The sequence below is a fragment of the Eleutherodactylus coqui genome, chromosome 4 (assembly GCF_035609145.1).
Source record: "Eleutherodactylus coqui strain aEleCoq1 chromosome 4, aEleCoq1.hap1, whole genome shotgun sequence".
NCBI classification, from domain to species: Eukaryota; Metazoa; Chordata; class Amphibia; order Anura; family Eleutherodactylidae; genus Eleutherodactylus; species Eleutherodactylus coqui.
This window is the reverse complement of record NC_089840.1, coordinates 250,235,274-250,255,359: the sequence shown is the minus strand read 5'-3', so window position 1 is coordinate 250,255,359 and position 20,086 is coordinate 250,235,274. Positions and strand designations below refer to the sequence as shown.

General features: G+C 41.0%; 1 protein-coding gene across 1 annotated transcript in view; it reads left to right on the top strand.

Moving 5' to 3' along the window:
- LOC136626203 (alpha-2-macroglobulin-like) overlaps window positions 1-20,086 on the top strand; it is a 67,214-nt gene that overhangs the window by 15,659 nt on the left and 31,469 nt on the right. Inside the window, exons 4-17 of the mRNA XM_066601045.1 lie at window positions 1,245-1,297; window positions 2,571-2,591; window positions 4,783-4,951; window positions 7,064-7,148; window positions 8,133-8,253; window positions 9,048-9,162; window positions 9,244-9,353; window positions 9,516-9,677; window positions 9,773-10,000; window positions 10,779-10,842; window positions 15,011-15,156; window positions 15,439-15,588; window positions 15,678-15,848; window positions 18,234-18,330. Of these exons, the coding sequence (XP_066457142.1) occupies window positions 1,245-1,297; window positions 2,571-2,591; window positions 4,783-4,951; window positions 7,064-7,148; window positions 8,133-8,253; window positions 9,048-9,162; window positions 9,244-9,353; window positions 9,516-9,677; window positions 9,773-10,000; window positions 10,779-10,842; window positions 15,011-15,156; window positions 15,439-15,588; window positions 15,678-15,848; window positions 18,234-18,330 (1,692 nt within the window). The remainder of the gene's footprint in view (window positions 1-1,244; window positions 1,298-2,570; window positions 2,592-4,782; window positions 4,952-7,063; window positions 7,149-8,132; window positions 8,254-9,047; window positions 9,163-9,243; window positions 9,354-9,515; window positions 9,678-9,772; window positions 10,001-10,778; window positions 10,843-15,010; window positions 15,157-15,438; window positions 15,589-15,677; window positions 15,849-18,233; window positions 18,331-20,086) is intronic.

Below are 20,086 nucleotides of genomic sequence, written 5' to 3'. Positions count from 1 at the left end.
TCCCAACAACAGCATACATATGCACGCTAGGCTCCCTCAAGAATACATGTGCTCTGAATGCAGAAGGGGAAGAAAGTCACTACCTGTAGATTATGTCCCTTAAGAACAAAAGGATTGAGCATGTAAAAATCCAACATCCCAATCTCACTCAAGAATAGGGTTTGTTCGGCTTCTGGTATGCCCAGTATTACTTTCTTGGGTTGAAATAGTGTAGCATGCTGTGTTATTTCATCTGGGATTTTGTACCAGATCTGTGCTGGAGCCTTCAATACAGATATGAAGAGGCCATTAAGGCATAATAAGGTATATCTGTCAGGGCTCGACCTGGGGACCTCCTGCTCTCCAGTCAGCAGCTCTCTTCACTATGCCATCCAGGCCTTGGACAGCTCCTTTGCTGAACACCTAGCCATGCTCCTGTGTTTTTTCCCTGACTGTCTCCAACCTATTTTTTCTTGTCCCAGCTCCATCCTGCTCCTGATTAAGCCCTCTATATAAACCTGGCCTTGTACCTCCCACCTTTGCATGATTATTGTGCTCCAAGCCTTAATCAAGCTCGAATTCTGCCTGCTCTTCTTTAATTCTACTGAGACCTCCCACTGCTGACTGCTGGCTTCCATTCTGACTACTCTCTTGACCTGCATGGTAACTACACCTGTGGCTCTATACTATACCCAGTGACAGAATATACTACAATATAATTTTTACTTCTGAGGTTGCTTGAAAACTTCGCTTTCTATTTATTTATGGTGACTCATCTTAAGGGTCATTTACACAAGATGATTATTGTTCAAAATTCATTCAAAAGAATAAAATTCAGCAATGATCGTCCGGTGTAAATGCAAAAAAAGGTGAAGCACTGCGCAAGAAGTCATCGAGCACCCCATGCTCCAGCAGTGTTCTCTGCCTGTCTAAACATTCTTCATGAGCACTAATGAACTTAGCGATGACGTCAGCAGTCGTTTAGATGACTCTTGTTTCGTCTAAATGGGACATTTGGTTACACAAATCAAGACTGTAATAATATACTTAGTATCTGTTTCTTTAGTGGTAGGCGATAGGATTCCTGTGTTTAAATAATGTTATATAAAGTTCTCTCTACCCCTCGCTTTTAGAAACTCTGAGCATATTTTTATTTCTTTAATATACCTTTATAATCTTGTCACTGTTATATGTGAGTTATGTCAGGCTAGTTTCCATCTGCTGCATGTTATTGACTGTATACCTATACATCTTATTTTATGTAGTTCAGTACCGTATTGCCGCCTTGGATGAAACATTTCATTCAGTATCTGAGAAGGTATGTTAACAATTTGCATGTTTAATATTTAAAGTGGATCTGTCAGGATTCTTATCTGAGGGGAACATATGATAGATATGGAGATGCTGAGCTCTGGGATATATAATTTTCTATTATTTAATACAGTATGTTCATCAAAAAGGTTGTTAAATACTGTCAGGACTCAAAATGAGAGCTTGTGAGTCCAGCTTCCCTCCGCCCCAATTACTGTGTGGGGGTGGGGAAAGCAGGACTCACAGGTTCTCTCACTGAGTGCTGACAGACTTGAAACTTTTTACATGATAATACTGGATGAAACCATAGAAAAGTATATATTCCCGAGCTCAGCATCTCTCCCTCTACCTTATGCTGCCCTCAGATAAGAAGCCTGACAAATTGGCTATAAAAAAATATTTTTAAATTGTGTAAAAGTATCCAAAGATGTTGGGAAAGAGTTGTGCCAATCTGACCGCAATTTAGCAGTTAGAGCAGAAATGTAAGAGGTTAAATAGATTGTAACAGATTAATGAGAATTGATACATTCATTATAATCAACCACTGATATCATTAATTCAAAATTGCTCCAATTATAGCAACATATCTTAAGATATAGGTTAGGGCTCCTCCACACAAGCAATGTGATTCTCGGCTGCATGCATCACAGCCGCAATGGGAGGCAACCTCTAGTATGCTAATCTCCCACCCCATCCCGCCCCCTCTCTTTGCTGGCAGCCTGCAAGGGACGGAAAGGGGGAGGGAGTTTAGCAGATCCACTTCTAAACTCCCTCTCACCTCCCTTTTCCAGCTGCTCCAATAGGCTCCCATAGGAGTCTATGGGACTGGCCGTCGTATTCCAGTCAAAATGATAGGTCCAGACTTATCTTTTCCAGCCAGCGGAAAACCGGCCAGCCGGAATGCGCCCTGTGTGTGCTATCTTTTCTGGATGGCTGATTTTACGCCCCCAAAATTGCCCATCGGAATCCAATGCATCAGATCATCGCGTTTTTCGTGATAAAACGCCAGTGAATTAAGCCTTAGCGTCAGATGAATGTTTTGTTAGTGAATACACATAGTATTATTCAGCTGATTAGATAAAACATAAATTTTTGCTTCTTATGAAACAGTTGAAAATATATTTTAAAAATGTAGAAATCCTCTAGTTATTATGGTCTGTGCATTCAAATGAATATTATTTTATCACATGATCACTGATCTCACTTACTAGATGAAATTAAGTGAAATAGAAAAAGAATGATTTTTAATATTTTAATATGCTTCTTGCTTTCTCTTGCAGTTCCCTGTGGTGTATGTTGAGGTACGGAGTTTTTAATTACCCATACATTCAGTTACTACTGTTTTACTGAGAAGATAGATAGATAGATAGATAGATAGATAGATAGATAGATAGATAGATAGATAGATAGATATGAGATAGATAGATAGATAGATAGATAGATAGATAGATAGATAGATAGATAGGAGATAGATAGATAGATATGAGATAGACAGATAGATATGAGATAGATAGATAGATAGATAGATAGATAGATAGATAGATAGATAGATATGAGATAGATAGATAGATAGATATGAGATAGATAGATATAAGATAGATAGATAGATATGAGATAGATAGATAGATAGATAGATAGATAGGAGAGAAAGAGATAGATAGATGGATAGATGCATAGATAGATAGACAGATGCATAGATAGATAGGAGATAGATAGATATGAGATAGATAGATAGATAAATAGATAGATAGATATGAGATAGATAGATAGATATGAGATAGATAGATAGATAGATATGAGATAGATAGATATGAGAGAGATAGATAGATAGATAGATAGATAGATATGAGATAGATACGAGATAGATAGATATGAGATAGATATGAGATAGATAGATAGATAGATAGATAGATAGATAGATATGAGATAGATAGATAGATAGATAGATAGATATGAGATAGATAGATATGAGATAGATAGATAAATAGATAGATAGATATGAGATAGATAGATAGATATGAGATAGATAGATAGATAGATATGAGATAGATAGATATGAGAGAGATAGATAGATAGATAGATAGATAGATATGAGATAGATACGAGATAGATAGATATGAGATAGATATGAGATAGATAGATAGATAGATACGAGATAGGTAGATAGATATGAGATAGATATGAGATAGATAGATAGATAGATAGATAGATAGATAGATAGATAGATAGATAGATAGATAGATAGATATGAGATAGATAGATAGATAGATAGATATGAGATAGATAGATATAAGATAGATAGATAGATATGAGATAGATAGATAGATAGATAGATAGATAGATAGATAGATAGATAGGAGAGAAAGAGATAGATAGATGGATAGATGCATAGATAGATAGACAGATGCATAGATAGATAGGAGATAGATAGATATGAGATAGATAGATAGATAAATAGATAGATAGATATGAGATAGATAGATAGATATGAGATAGATAGATAGATAGATATGAGATAGATAGATATGAGAGAGATAGATAGATAGATAGATAGATAGATAGATAGATAGATATGAGATAGATACGAGATAGATAGATATGAGATAGATATGAGATAGATAGATAGATAGATAGATAGATATGAGATAGATAGATAGATAGATAGATAGATAGATATGAGATAGATAGATAGATAGATAGATAGATAGATAGATAGATAGATAGATATGAGATAGATAGATAGATAAATAGATAGATAGATATGAGATAGATAGATAGATATGAGAGAGATAGATAGATAGATAGATAGATAGATATGAGATAGATAGATATGAGAGAGATAGATAGATATGAGATAGATATGAGATAGATAGATAGATAGATACGAGATAGGTAGATAGATATGAGATAGATATGAGATAGATAGATAGATAGATAGATAGATATGAGATAGATAGATAGATAGATATGAGATAGATAGATAGATATGAGATAGATATGAGATAGATAGATAGATAGATAGATAGATATGAGATAGATACGAGATAGATATGAGATAGATACGAGATAGATAGATATGAGACGAATAGATAGATAGATAGATATCATGGATAGACTGATGTGAGATAGATAGATGATAGATAGATAGAAAATTTACTCAATCTGCCCCCTCAGATTTTTTTTTTGTAACAAAACTAACACAGGGTTTTTCCATGTTTGCAGGTTATTGAATAACACAACAGCCTCTTTTATTTTATACAAAAAGAATAAATATCCAGTTTAGCAAATCGATTGCAAATACATTCTTTGACACCAGTCTAAATCATTGAAATGTATGGTTATGTGATAGTACATAGTACATGAATATTATGCACATGTGGATGTAACCGAATTTAGCTCCTCTCATTTCTTGATTTGCACCACATTTATTGCAGGGATTCATTACAAGAAACACACATGAAAAGATGTTTGAAACAAGATTTCTTCTTTCAGGATCCTCAGAGAAATCGTATTGTGCAATGGCTGGATGTGGAGACAAAGAAAGGAATTGCACAGGAGTCCTTCCTTCTGACCTCCGAGCCTCGACTGGGAACATATAAACTGGTTGCTCAGAGGCAAAGGGGCTCACAGATCGAACAGCAGTTTACTGTGGAGGAATATGGTATTTATATGGTTAAATATTATTTGCTATTGATCAATAAAAGGGACACAAATGGATAACAACATTCACACTATAATGCAGAGAGATCGGATTGCTTATTGTGGACAACTGCTGTGATTCATGGCAGCTTTAGTTAAAGGGGTTGTCCCGCGGCAGCAAGTGGGTCTATACACTTCTGTATGGCCATATTAATGCACTTTGTAATGTACATTGTGCATTAATTATGAGCCATACAGAAGTTATAAGAAGTTTTTCACTTACCTGCTCCGTTGCTAGCGTCCTCGTTTCCATGGAGCCCGTCTAATTTTCGGCGTCTAATGGCCAAATTAGACGCGCTTGCGCAGTCCGGGTCTTCTTCTTTTCTCAATGGGGCCGCTCGTGCAGGATGCCGGCTCCGTGTAGCTCCGCCCCGTCACGTGCCGATTCCAGCCAATCAGGAGGCTGGAATCGGCAATGGACCGCACAGAAGCCCTGCGGTCCACCGAGGGAGAAGATCCCGGCGGCCATCTTCAGCAGGTAAGTAAGAAGTCACCGGAGCACGGGGATTCAGGTAAGTGCTGTGCGGTGTTCTTTTTTAACCCCTGCATCAGGGTTGTCTCGTGCCGAACGGGGGGGGGGGTTGAAAAAAAAAAACCCGTTTCGGGGCGGGACAACCCCTTTAACTGGGTTCCCCCAGTGTTCAAAACCCTAGTGCATGTTACTGATAAATTTGAGGTATTAGTTAAAATTTTGGCCAAAATATGTGAGCTCACAATCCACGTCAAGAGTTCTCGTTTACTTGTGAGTCCCTACACTAACATCATCATATTTATCAGTAACATGCAGTGTGGCTTTGAACGCTGCACTGCATGTTCAATGGTGATGGTGCACATTGCTGAAAGATAAAGTCCAGACACACCTACAGTACAATAAGTGGCAGCACAGCTCATTACAACCAGCTCCTATTTCCTTTATTATCGGATGAGTTTTTTATTTCTGTCTGAAACTCCCAGCCTCTTTGTCCTCAGATGGTCATGTGATCTCAATTCTGATCAGCTCATATTTACTTAGGCGCTTGGACCTGGGACCTCCTGCGATCCAGTCGGCAGCTCTCTCCACTGAGCTATCCTTTGGACAAATCCTAACCTTGTTTCTATGTTCCTGTGAACCTAGTTCCTGCCTCCTAGTCCTGACCCTGCCTCTGACTTAATTATAAAAGCAGAGCCATGCCACTCCCATAGTTTGAGATTATTCTGCTCCACAGAGTTTGATCCAGCTCCCCTTCTGCTTGCTATTGCTACAAGAGTACCCATTGCTGACTCTTGGCTTTCTCTCCTGACTATGTTATCCACCTCATCCCTTGTACAGCATGCCATGATTACCCATTGCTGACTCCTGGCTTTCCATCTGACTACTGTCCAGTCCTGCAGCTGCTACACCTGAGGCTCCACCTTAGTGCCTGAACCGCTACATAGGGGTTATGTATTCATTTTCTAGTCAGTTTACCAGTCTGTGTGATGCAGTTACATGAATCTTACCACAGAAACTGCCTAGAAGGGGACACAGACACTTCTGTCACAATTACTGATTATGATCACACAGCTCCTGTCACACAGTTATAATAGAGGAGATCACAGCTCAGCCTTCTGACTGCATACTTATGATCTGAGAGTTTATTTAGGTGAATATAAAAAGAAAGGATAATTAAACTGCCACCAGCAGGCATAAATGGTATAGCCTCAGCTAATGCTGTGCTGATGCATCATGTGATAGATGTGAAACTGAAAATAAAAAATCTCAGCCTCAAGATGGTGTCTGATAAGTATCAGACAAGAGGCTGCACTGCAGGGATGTGACTGCAATATACATAGGAGACATCCAGAGTGTGGCATCACAGAACTGGCTGTATGCAGTGGCCAGGGATAGTTGCAAGTTACAGAAACAGTCAAGAAGAATGGCTTACATGTTTCTGTAACTCCTAAAGAAGTGAGTGGGGATAACTGAAGCTGCATAGCACAGCAGTCATGATGAGCCAAGATGGGATTACCCCCTTTAAAAAGTACTTGTAGCTTTACAGTCATGAGTCATTTTTTTTGTGTTGGAACTAATAGTTGATTTATGCTTTTTTTGTAGAGTTACCCAAATTTGAGGTGAAGGTGACAGTGCCCTCAGTTATTACCATTCTGGATGAAGAAGTTGAAGTGACAGTATGTGGAAAGTAAGTTTCTTTTTACCTAAAGAATGATAAAAGAATACGCAGTTTTATAGAAAATGACGGGGGAGAGCAATCCTCATGAATTCAGCAGACTCATAAATATGTGCCTGCTGTATTTTTTCATTGTTCCTGTGAGCTAAACGGCAAAAAATAGGTTTTTGTGCCATTTTCGCTATTAGCAATATGGACCTGTGGCTTTGATATGCTGCCCTGATATAGTTACATATTAAACAGAGAAAACTACTTATTTTTTAAACCATAAATTGTAACCCCTCCTTAGAAGCACTCTAGGTGGTTGCTCAGTTCTTCTGCCCTTTATCCCAGCCATGCTGGCAGCCAGTCTGTCTTACTTGAATGCTGTTCAGTTCAGAGTTGGATTGAGAATGAACTGGCAGCAGAAAAGGGGTGAAGGTAGATTGGCACCAGTTAAGGGCCCTTTTAGACCCAACGATTCTCACTTAATATTCGCTCAAGGCCATCTTTTGAGCGAGAATCGTTGCGTCTAAATGCACGGATATCATGCAGTTGTCATGCACAAGTCGTTTTTCACTCAATTCCAGTTTTCTTGAATTAAGCAATGAACTCTTATCAGCGGTGCAGGCTGTTATCACAGTCGGTAGCGCTTATAAGATTCTTTCAGCTCACGTCCCGCTGGTAGATTACAGGGGGACGCGAGCTGTAATTGTGGAGAACAATATAGCTGTTTGCTTATGCAAAACAACTGTATTGTTCGCCAAGCGATAGCGGCGGTGTCTCGCTCTGCTTGCATAGCTCTTTAGTAGTTACTTAGCTACTATAGACTATGCAAAGATGATCGCTCAAAACTGTCACTCAAACCGTCGTTTGAGCGACTTTTGAGCGATCACCTGTCAGTGTAAATGGGGTCTTAGCCCTTCCTCATCTCATCCTTTGATTTATTTCAGATGTTCCTAATATCAAAACCATTTATCACTGAAAGCTAAATTTTTGATATGTCTATTTCATCAGGTACACCTATGGAAAACCAGTTACTGGAAGAATTGATGTACAAGTTTGCAGAAAGTTCTCAGATGGTTATTCTTCCTGTCATCTGGAACAAAGAAGCGTATGCGAAGACTTGTCACATGAGGTGAGTGTGACAAAACATATACAATAGGGAATACTAGTACTTTCGACATCAAAGTTCACACCTTTCACCTATCTGTTTAAACAGGTTATCTGATAAGTGAAAAAAATGTAAAAACATTTGCAATTCTTCAAAAATATAAAAAACAGCACTTACCTTTTCTTTCCCCACCTGCTGGTGGTCTTATCGGCCTTTGTTTACAAGCCAGTGGTATGTGACCCATGCAGCCAATCATTGGTCTCTGAAGTGTCAAAGTATTGGCATTATCACTTAGTAATGGGAGCCATGATGCCAGATGTACGACACGTGACCAGTTAGTCCATGTATTGGCTGCAGCAGTCATGAGCAGTATAAAATGTCTTTGTTGCCCACTTGTAAATAGAGATCAACAGAGGACCATTGGACTTCAGTTCTGTTTCACCGAGGCAAAAGAAATGAGTGTTCCATCTTTTTAGGTGTGATAACAATTCAAGTTTTGTTCGTTTTTTTTCACTTCTCAGATAACCCTATTAAAGTCTTGTTCATACTTGTGGTTGAAGGCTTTAACAAACTTTATAGTATTTTGACAGTAAGAGTAGCGTAGTCTGTAGCATTATTCTTGCTCTCAAAAATGCCAAAGGTCCACCATAGCCCAACACAGATAATGGGGTCCTACTGTGTCATTTTAGTTCTTTCAGACAGCAATGCTCTTGACCAGCATTCCAGCTGTTTGGAAGTTGGTTCTGTCATACAGGGCTGTTAATATATGTAGAAATTGTTGCCTTACCAATTGTTAAGATTTTACTCGTTTTTTTCAGGCTGATAAAAATGGCTGCTTCTCACAAGTGGTAAAGACCAAACTCTTCCAGATGAAACGTTCTGGGTATGAGATGAAACTTATTGCAAGTGCAAAGATAACAGAGGAGGGGACAGGTGAGAGAAAACAAGAGGACAAATATGAAATAATGAATGGTGGACACTTTATATGGATTTAAACCATGGTCTCTCCAATAGGAGTTGTGTTGACGGGAGAGGGAGAATCCGAGATCAAGAACACCATTGCTAAAGTATCATTCCGACAGCTGGATTCCCACTTTAAGAAGGGCATTCCCTTCTACGGACAGGTGAGATGATGTCTACAACAAATCTCATTTATGGCATTTAGCTTTCTAGAGTAATGGCACGTTGGCACTTGGGGCTTTGGCCGAGAAAGGTGGAGCATGAATACTCATCAGAGTTATTCCTTGGTGTTCTCATATATTTATATTTCTCATATATTTGTGCAGATTTTCCTAGAAGATGCCTCTGGGAAACCAATCCCGAATGAGAATGTGACAATCTTTGTAAATTATCAAGGTCAAAACTTCACCTACACTACCGGATCTGATGGAACCGCAGATTTTTCTATTGACACCAAGTCTTTTGCTCCATCAAGTATCAATCTCAGGGTAAGAAATAGCAGTCAAACTCATTCTCAGAATCATATGGAGTATATCAGATTTCAAGGCAAAGAATCTAAAGTTTTAATATTGTATTCACATAGGCCGTTTACAAGAAATCAGAACACTGCTACAGTCATTCCACATTATTTCCAGTTTATGAGGAGGCTTCACATAGCGTTCAACACTTCTACTCCCGGACTAAGAGCTATATAAAGATCCAACCCATATACAGGACTCTAACCTGTGACAAGGATGAGACAGTTACAGTATTCTATGCTCTGACTCCTGAAGGGGTTGGAAATGTACCCAGCGTTGTATTTCACCACTTGGTAGGTGTTTATCCATCCGTGGTTGTTACGTGGGAAGGGGGGGGGGTCTATTTAGAAAAAAAAATTTGTACAACCTGTTAGGGAATTAGGAATTAATAAAGGGGCCTCCTCATCTCTTGCTCTAGAGACCGTCCCATAAAAGGGACTGTTCAATGTTGATGATAACTTCTTTAATGTTATTTCGCATTGTCAGTAAATATGGACACATTAGTTATGATCTCACAGTGGTCTTCACCTGCAGGACTATTCTGTGTTTGCTTATACCAAAACATCTATGTTACAGACGATACAGATATGCTATATACATTAATGAATGCTTCAATTATATTTATATCAGGTTTAAAGAAGGTAAAGCAATTTAAAGGGAACTCGTCATGTTAAAAATGTAGTCTTGTGTGACAGCTAGTTATAAAGCAGGAGATGCTCAGCAGATTGATATATGGTTTTGCATAAAAATATGCAGAAATCTATGCTTATGAGATCAGTGGGCGGTCCTATTCAGCTATTGACAGTCCCCCTATGTAACACATACAGAGATAGCTCTTAATCAGTGATAGGGACCGCCCACTTGACTCCTAAGCCTAGAATAAGCAGAGGTCTTAAAGAATAAATTACTAGATATACTGCATCTATTGGCACAGAAATATATATCGATATACTTATTTTGATCTAAAACATGGTGACTGCAGATTGGACTGTATTCTCAATGGTTCCCTTTAACCAGACACACTGCAGCTGTATATTTAGATTTTATTTTTGTCATCTTTTATATGCACAGGTGATGGCTAAAGGAGGAATTGTTGACTTTGGAAAGCATGAGGTGAAATTAACTTCAAATGAAGGTAAAGTATAATAACCCATTAGGACGTAATCTCACATGACTATTGAGGTTAAAAAGTCAAAGGGCTCCTGGGTTTCTTAAAAACCCACAAGTCCTAGATAAACTGGTATGTTTAGAAAGTAGATTAATGAAAGACTTAAAAGGGGATCTTCCAGCTGTGTCATTGGTGGATAGAGCTGAAGACCTTGGGTGTAGCTCCTGACATTAGGAGGTCAGAGACTAAGTGAAAAAATGGTTAACTCCTCCTACCAGCTGTATTCCTCTTGCAGCCACTAAGCTGAATTTGTTTTAGCTTAGTCTCCATAGGAGGCAGACCTTCCTGCTGTAGATCTCCCAGATACTGCAATTTCTTGGATCTTTAGGGCTGACAGAATCCCCCTACTATCCTACTAAGGAGGAACATCAGGGTTGCTCTAGCTCACCTGCTGATTCCCTGCCTCGCGAAGAGAAGGTGACACAGAAGCCCTAACTTTTCTCTGACCCGCCAGCAAAGATCCTCTGGTTCAAGTTTCCTGAGCTCTCCTCCCTCCACCAAAGGGTGGTGAGAAATGACAAAGGATCAGTCTGTACATCTTTGCCATGGTAGGTGGCATTTCCTCTTCAGTGAAGGTAAGTATGTGTCACCTGTGACTGCTTTCTATACTCCCCTTCCCTCCATTGCCCATTCCTCGTTTTACCGTTGGCTGCCCCACGGTCCAATCTAGCCCTATCATGGTCCATGTGGCTTGGTGCAATGCTGCCTGTTCAGGGGGATCTCCTCCTTGGATTTGGGCACTGTAGCATGCGTCTCTGTTTCCATTGCCCACACTCCTCTATTACACTCCTCCATGCACCTTTCCTTTTCAGCCTGTCTCCCATAACTTCACCAATTGTGAGTGGAATTCACAGGAAAGTTGTACATCAGGGGAGAGGTTTTTTTTCTTCGCATTTGCAAAGGGAATGCGTGCGAAAGCCATTCACCAATGATAGGCAATTGCCTGCAACCATCATCCTATTGGCCGCAATAGGATATGAGTGGGACTTCCATTATACGACCGATCGTACCGCCTCTTTTTCTGCACCTCTTCCTGGGTGCCATCTTAGCCATGGCTTCTCCACTATACAGATCAGAAGGACCACTACGACCCAAGTAAGACCTGTGCCTACTAGCTTCTCACTATCAAAGACCACATGTAGCCTCTCTGCCTGCAACTACAGTACCATAGTATACATACATTGCAGTTAGACATTTTTTCCTACTCTGAGCATACTACTTCTCAGATTCTAGGGGTGAATCCAGTAAACAGAGTACAGCGATTTCATTGTACTTCGCATTCTTCTGTTGTTGCACCAAATTTTCATGTGGTCAGCAGGAGTCCTTTTGCATAAACTAACTGTTCCCCAGACCAGCCAGAGAGCTTATCCCAGGGACATCCGCTACCATATCCCAGGGACATCCACTACCTGAACCCGAATGGCATGTCCCCTCTTGGTGGACCTTACAAAAAGCCTCCAGGTCCGTTGTGAAAATCCTAGCAGAACAGCCATCCAGAATCCAAATGAAAGAAATGGTGCTGAAGACCTGTTCCTACTAGAACGTATGTGTGGCAGATATAAGAATTAGTATGATCTCTAAGGTTGCATGGTGATACTTCTTTGCCTCCTTTCTCTGCCTTGCCTCCACCCACAGCATTCCACTCCGGGATCCGCTTTAAGGACAGCTCCAGAACAGTCTTACAAAGTTTCTGCCATGGTAGACAATCTCATATAAGTTGTCAAAGAGACACTCCATGTCAAGGACCAGCAGTCCTCTTCCAGTACAGACTCTGTCTCCTTCCAAGGTCCAAAGCATACATATAAGACATTCCTCAGTCATACAGAATTTGAAGATGTCATGTTCAAGGAGTAGTCTGTCCCAGATAAGCATTTCATTGCCCATTGATATTATGTATCAATTCTGAGGAATCGGTTAAAAACTGGTTTTCCTCCACATTAATGTATCCTCTGGTGTCTCACCTTTCCAAATGGATGACTCTCTTTCTAGCAGATGCATCATCTTGTAAGGAACAGTACGAAAAACGTCTGGAATCCTTTACCAAATCCTCCTTTAAGGCAACAAGGTTGGCCCTCTGCCCTATCTTCGCCTCATCCTAGGTTAACAGGGCCTCATCTGAGTAGGCGATACAATTGTACTGAGGCATCCGTTCTGGTGGTCCCCAGGAGAAGTTGGCAGAACTTGCTCTTCAGCTCTCTCAGACAGGCAAGTTCATCTTCAAGGTTTTCCTGGATGCCACCAGGCTTCTAGCTCATTTCTCCATGCTTTCTATAGCAATTCGATGAATGGTGTGATAAAAATATTGGTCTGCAGACTTCACCTACAGTCTCTCTTTGACAGTCGCCTGGACAAAATTATCTTGGAAGCCACAGGAGGGACGAGTTCCCATCTTCCACAGAATAGATCCACTTGCCAGAACAGCGCTAAGAACCCCCCCCTAATGTTCGCCCCTTTCGTTGCTCCGGCCCGCATCCCTTGCAGTCACACACGTCCTCCCATGATCACAAAAAACATCTGTCTTTCAAACCACGCCCTTCCAGGTGCCCCCACACCAAGACAACCAAGCCCCCAAGAAAAGAGAATACATTCTTGCCAAACTACTCTGGAATCAGCTTATCTCCTACAGGAACAAAGGATTGGGCATGTTGGGTCATCTTTTCCCCAACAGCTGCCGTTGGGGGAAAGTCGGGGGCCCCTATACAAATCACATAGAAATCTGCATGTTCATGCAACTTTCCTCTAATGTGATGGACCCATTGATTTCAGCAGCCAACTATCTTATGTGCATGTGTGTGTCCCAACTCTTCCCCAAATGCAGATTTCAGACGAGGGGAAGGAAATATCTGAAAAAAAGAAAGAACTCTTGTTACTCGTATAGCGCCAATTTATTTCGCAGCACTTTCAATTTACTTAATTAATTTAAAATAAACTAATGTAATATATTTATCACCCCCCTCTAAGCTGGGTACTCATTTTAGCGACCTCGGAAGTATGGAAGGCTGAGTCAAGCTCGAGACGGCTACCTGAACCTTGTGGGGATTGAGCTCTCAACATTCAGGTCGTAAGCGAGAGCTTAGGACTGCATTTCTGCTGCCTTAGCACTCTGTATGCTGGATTTCAGAAACTAGCAGTGACTTATTTCCCTTGTTCCCCTCTCTCTACTGAGAAAACATAAAAGCTTTGCCGAGTTACCATGTGTATGGGAAGTTTGGGAGTAGTATTTAGCGAACCAAAGCAGTCAAACCCTGTTTAGGTCAAACTTTGCTAAAAGTTCAATTCATCATGAAGCTAAACCTCAGGTGGTTCATCTGAGCTCACCATAATATCCTCTTCATACTTTTCCTTTTCTTTTTCTTACTCTTCTTCTTTTTTTCCCTCACGTTCCTGCTCTTTCTTTTTCTTCTTGTCTTCTTCCATTTCTTCTTCTTGTCTTCCTCCTTTTCCCTCTCCCTTTTCATCCTCTTCCTCTTGCTCTTCCTTTTCTTCCTCTGCTATTTCTCCTCTTCCTCACCCTCCTCCTTTTTCTCTTCCTCCTTTTCTTCTTCTTCTTCGTCTTTGTCTTCTTCTTCTTTTTCTTTAACATTTCCTTAAAACAGCTCAAAAGTACTCAGATACGCTCCTAAAGTGTTATACAGGGCTTTTATGGCTCTTAGACACTGTATGCAATACACCAGTTTCAAATTTCTTTGTTAACCCTTTCCAATCCAATTTGTATCCTGGTTTTCCTAGGGGGCTTACTCTTTTCTACAGTTATACAACGGCACTATCTGCTGGCTAAAGCCAGTACTGCATGAGGTGACACGTTGGATAGGCTCCAACAGCAAAGAGGCTGGCAAAATACAGTAAGAGAACCCTGACGGATGTCTTCCAACATCGCAGCTGTACAGCCTTAAATCATAATGTCTTTAGACGTCAGACAGTGGATTGGAAAGGGATAAGTTCCGATTTTCTTCAAACTAATTCGGACCAAACCAAGCTTTTTGCCCAAATTCTGTAAAGTGGCCGAACAAAACTTTTGTAAAGTTCGCTTATCACTAGTCAGGAGGAATAGCTGTCGACTGTGCAAGCATTCTGCCAATAACTATCTAAAGTTAATGGGCATCTTAAGTCACATCCTATCTCTTATTTCCCATAGAATCACATGGACAGTTTACGCTTACTCTTCCTGTAAACGTTAATACTGCGCCCTTGGCTAAAGTGCTGGTGTACCTTGTTCTGGGAAGTGGTGAAGTTATTGCGGATAATGTCAACTTCAAAGTAAAAAAGTGCTTTACAAACAAGGTAAGATGTGGGACCATTTAGAGCTTATTTAAAGAGATTATTCTTTTAAAGTGGGCCTGTCATGTTCTCATGACAGTGGGGTCGGTTTCATAGATTTGCAATCGCGGCATGACTTTGACGTGTGACTGTACCTTAAGTCAAAAGCAGGATGGAGGATAAACGACACATGTTTTTGGATCCATTCGCAATTTCAGAAAGAAAAAGTTCACAAAGACCACATCAAAATGTAAAGCGGGTAGCGAATTGACACTTTCACTTCAACTTTTTGTTATGTTGATCCAGGTGAAGCTCGCTTTTTCTGCCAATGAAGCTCTTCCAGGATCACAAGTCGATCTCACCCTCTTTGCTCTGCCAGACTCTCTTTGTGCGCTGCGGGCTGTAGATGTCAGTGTGTCACTGCTGAAACCTGAGGCCGAACTGTCAGCGAAATCGGTACGGAAATTTCCATTTTAGATAGATTGAGATACTTGGATATAAGTTGCCAATTGGGTCTGTCTTGCATTTTTGGTCTTCCGATTCAGGTATATGATCTGCTGCCAGTGACTGATTTGTCCGGCTACAATCATAATGGCTATTACTTAGAAGAGGAACGGGAGGATCCCTGCTTACAGGTGGAGCCTATCTTTAAGAATGGAGTATATTATACACCATCCACCCCCAACTGGGACACTGACACCTATACCATCTTTATGGTCAGTATCTCCTTTGCTACAATACTGCTAAGTTAGATTTCTATTTCTCTTACAATGCATACCTGGGTGTAATTTAAAACAAATTCTGTAAACTAACTGGGCAAAGCATATATACAGTGATATGCCTATTGCACTGCCTGGTGGTGGGGCATGACACTTGGATTCTCTTTTTGGCATACTTTGAATCCTTATGTCATATAGCGTCCACTCAGGTCCTTCACTAGGCAGTGTATCAATGATAACAAAATACTTAACTCAAGAAATAGATGTTACTTATCCCTTCTACGTCCCACAACGTATACAGCATTTATACAACTCCAGATCAGTGTTCGTCATGTTTGTAAGGGGTCAAAAAAGTTAATCACTGGACTTGGGACAGTTGTTTTGTTTAATATGTGTCTAGTTGGATAGAATATATAGAATGTTCATTGTTGATAGGAAAGTGTGTCAATGTGGCTAATTACTAAGGTTAATGCTGTTGTTGCTAGAATATTCCCCCTGGCAATTATGGCATGTATAGTAATGTAGCTGGTTAGCTAGAGTAGAATGTTGGAATCTCTACCCAGAAGACTGTTACATGTGTAGAGTTAGCTAAATACATTGGCAGATTGGAAAGCTAAAGTGGCCCTACAAAAAAGTGGCCTTACGTTTTAGGTGGGGCAAACACATGTAGGCATGGTTAGCTGCATCCACACAGGTGGTAGGAGGGGAGGAGCATAGCTCACCGTCGCAAATTTATATACATTATGGTGCCACCTCTTTTTAACCCGTTACACCACCTTACTATAACACTATATAAGGACCAAATAATACTCCCAGACTGTGATCACACATTACCAGCATAATATTACTGATTAAAGAGCACTACAAAGATCAATATCACCAATGATAACATTATGAGGCCCAAATAATACCCCCAGAGCATGACCACATAATGCTACCATACTGTCTCCGAAAAAGCACTATACAAAGACCAATATTATACCATAGTGATATATACCAATTCTACACAGCGTTTTTCAGATTGTATAAGTGATTACAATACCATTATATCCATTAATCACAGGTGATGACCTCTCTGACTGGAGGTGTTCACTATGTTCATATGTTGGTCTGCATCTGGCCCAGACTGCCATGACTATTTCTCCTGGCCAGAACTTATCTCTGAAGAATTTGACACAAATACATCTTTGCATCCTCACTTTTCCAGCACCCTCCCTATGTTATCCATGCCTCTACACAATTCCCCCTTCTATAGTACTCAAGATCGTAATAATGACACCTGTTGCATGTGTGTTTGTTACGTTATGGCACTACCCAGAAGTCAACGGGCGACAAGATCACCAAGTGTGGTGGCTGGGAGGCAACAGAGAGGAAGTGTGTATAACCTTTTTTTTATTTTATTAAACACACTTAAACAAGTTTTAAATCAGGGCGCCCGGCTGTCTTGCATGATCCAGCACTCTAGGCCCCCTGCAACCAGCCCAAGGACTTGACTAGAAATCTGGGATATCTCTGGATGTGGTGAATGGCCCATCCACCCCCGGCTATGTAATGTGAATATATATTCTAGTAGAGTATAGATCTACATGCATTTTTTTCCATATATGCACAGTCACTTAGAGTTGCTAAAAGAGTTCTGTGTTGAGTTCAACGTACCGCTGATTCCCATTAAAGGAGATGTCCCGAGGCAGCAAGTGGGTCTATACACTTCTGCATGGCCATAATAATGCACTTTGTAATGTACATTGTGCATTAATTATGAGCCATACAGAAGTTATAAAAAGTTTTATACTTACCTGCTCCGTTGCTGGCGTCCTCGTCTCCATGGTGCCGACTAATTTTCGCCCTCCGATGGCCAAATTAGCCGCGCTTGCGCAGTCCGGGTCTTCTCCTCTTCTCTATGGGGCTCCGTGTAGCTCCGTGTAGCTCCGCCCCGTCACGTGCCGATTCCAGCCAATCAGGAGGCTGGAATCGGCAATGGACCGCACAGAAGCCCTGCGGTCCATGAAGACAGAGGATCCCGGCGGCCATCTTCAGCAGGTGAGTATGAAGACGCCGGACCGCCGGGATTCAGGTAAGCGCTGTGCGGGTGGTTTTTTTAACCCCTGCATCGGGGTTGTCTCGCGCCGAACGGGGGGGGGGGTTTAAAAAAAAAAAAAACCCGTTTCGGCGCGGGACATCTCCTTTAAGTGACTGTATCACTGATACAGCTGCCAAGTAAAGTAATTTTTCATTTTCGGACTTTGTGCTCCATCTCTTATTCCATCTACACAAAGGATGACTTCCAATGTTTCTTGCGTGGTTAAATAAATATGGTATTTCTAATTTATGTCCTCAATGCCAGACTTGCAATTCCCAAAAAGTTTTATTTCTTTTTCTTAGAATCTGGGCCTGAAAGTCGCTACAAACAGAATGATCAGAATCCCTGTCATCTGCAGAGGGCCTGATGAACATGAGTACAGTAATTCTTATGAATACGGTATTTACTTTTTGTTTATATTAATCATGGTAGTAAGAATCTCAACCACCTAACGACCTCCCATATGCGTTTTGATGTTGTCCATTAAAGAGCTTTATTTTGATGCAATCTCCCTTTTTTCATCAGAAGCCTGGCATGGGTCTCCCATGCCAAGGGGAGCGGGTGCTTGGCTGTTGGATAACAGCCTGACTGCGATTCAAACAGCGGTGACTGGGGAAACCTCAGATCCCCGCTGTTTAACCCTTTACATCCTGCAATCAATGCGACTGCAGCATGTAAAGGGCTGACAGAGGGAAGGGATTTTCTCTGTCATCCATCGTACCCCCACGATGTGATTACGAGGTCCCGATAGATTGCTATGGCACCCAGGAGCTTGAATATGGCCCCTGCAGCACACCATCAGGGCTACAGGTCACATCACACCTCTTCATTATTTTGCGCCTTTATCTCTCTAGGTTTCATAGGCCATGTGATTGAACAGCTATATTTCCAAGTAGCTAGAAATAGACTAAACTTAGGGACTAGGGCAATTATCTATAGCTCTATTCACTCTAATTGGACGCTTTGTTCGGTAGTGTAGTTCTGCTAGTCTAGGTTACCTTCTCAGCACCTAGATGCTTTCACTAGTCTAGAATTGGTCTAGATTCTTGTGTTAACAATTAAGTTCTGGTGTAGGATTGTCTACTTTTATTAGAAGCCAGGAACTGGGTAAATGAGAAGAGCAAGACTGTAATTGGGTGGGCTTTGAGCTTATACCGACAGGCTCCATTCTGGGTTCCTCTGGGCTCGGAATCTTGCAGAACTTCTGCCTAAACACAGGAGTCTTTTTCCATTCAGGCAGCTGCCTATTGAGACTTAGTCAGGGGCGTAACTATAAGGGATGCAGGGGATGCGTTGCACCCGGCCCCAGGAGCCCTAGTGGGCCCATAAGGCCTCTCTTCTCCATATAGGGAGCCCAGCACTATGAATAAAGCTTTATAGATGGGGGCCCTGTTACAGATTTTGCACTGGGGCCCCAAATCTTTAAGTTATGCCTCTGGATCTAGTACTCTGTTAACTGTACAAGTTAGGTCTAGATACGCTTACACCTTGATTCTGATTTTTGGGATTCTACGTTACCTTTAACGCTATTGAGCAAAGGTTCTAATGACTCTTTTTTTCTCTTGTAAGGGATAAAAGCTTCTTTTTATTTTTTGAAGCACTTTATTTAAAGGTGTTTTCCAGGGAAATACTATTGATGACCTATTATCAGGATAGGCCATCAATAGTTGATCGGCTGGAGTCTGGCGTTCAGGACCCCGACCGATCAGCTGAGTGGGCTCATGCTGTCAGCACCGCAAATACACAGAGGTCGGAACGGAAGTCTCCGCGCCGACCTCCGTGTAGTGGCCGGCGCTTGTTACTGCAGGCATGGCTCCCATTGAAATCAAGCATAGCATAGTGGGATGAAACAAAGCCATTGATTTAAATGGTTTCATTTTTACTGTCGGGATCCTCGTCCGTTAATACTACGCCCAAGAAATACTACGCTTTTTTTATTTCAAACTCATGTGGAGTAGCGCGAAATTTGAAAGGCAAAAAAAAGAAACTTTTTACCTCGTTTATCTACAACTATGCTTCGTGGTAGCTAATGTAGTCTGTCCTGTTATGCGGCCCTGATTTTCATGGTCGCATAACGGGACCAAATCGCGCCCATCTGTTTAAGCCGTTATAGTAATAAAATGACATAGAGATGTAAAGAAACATTAATGATCTT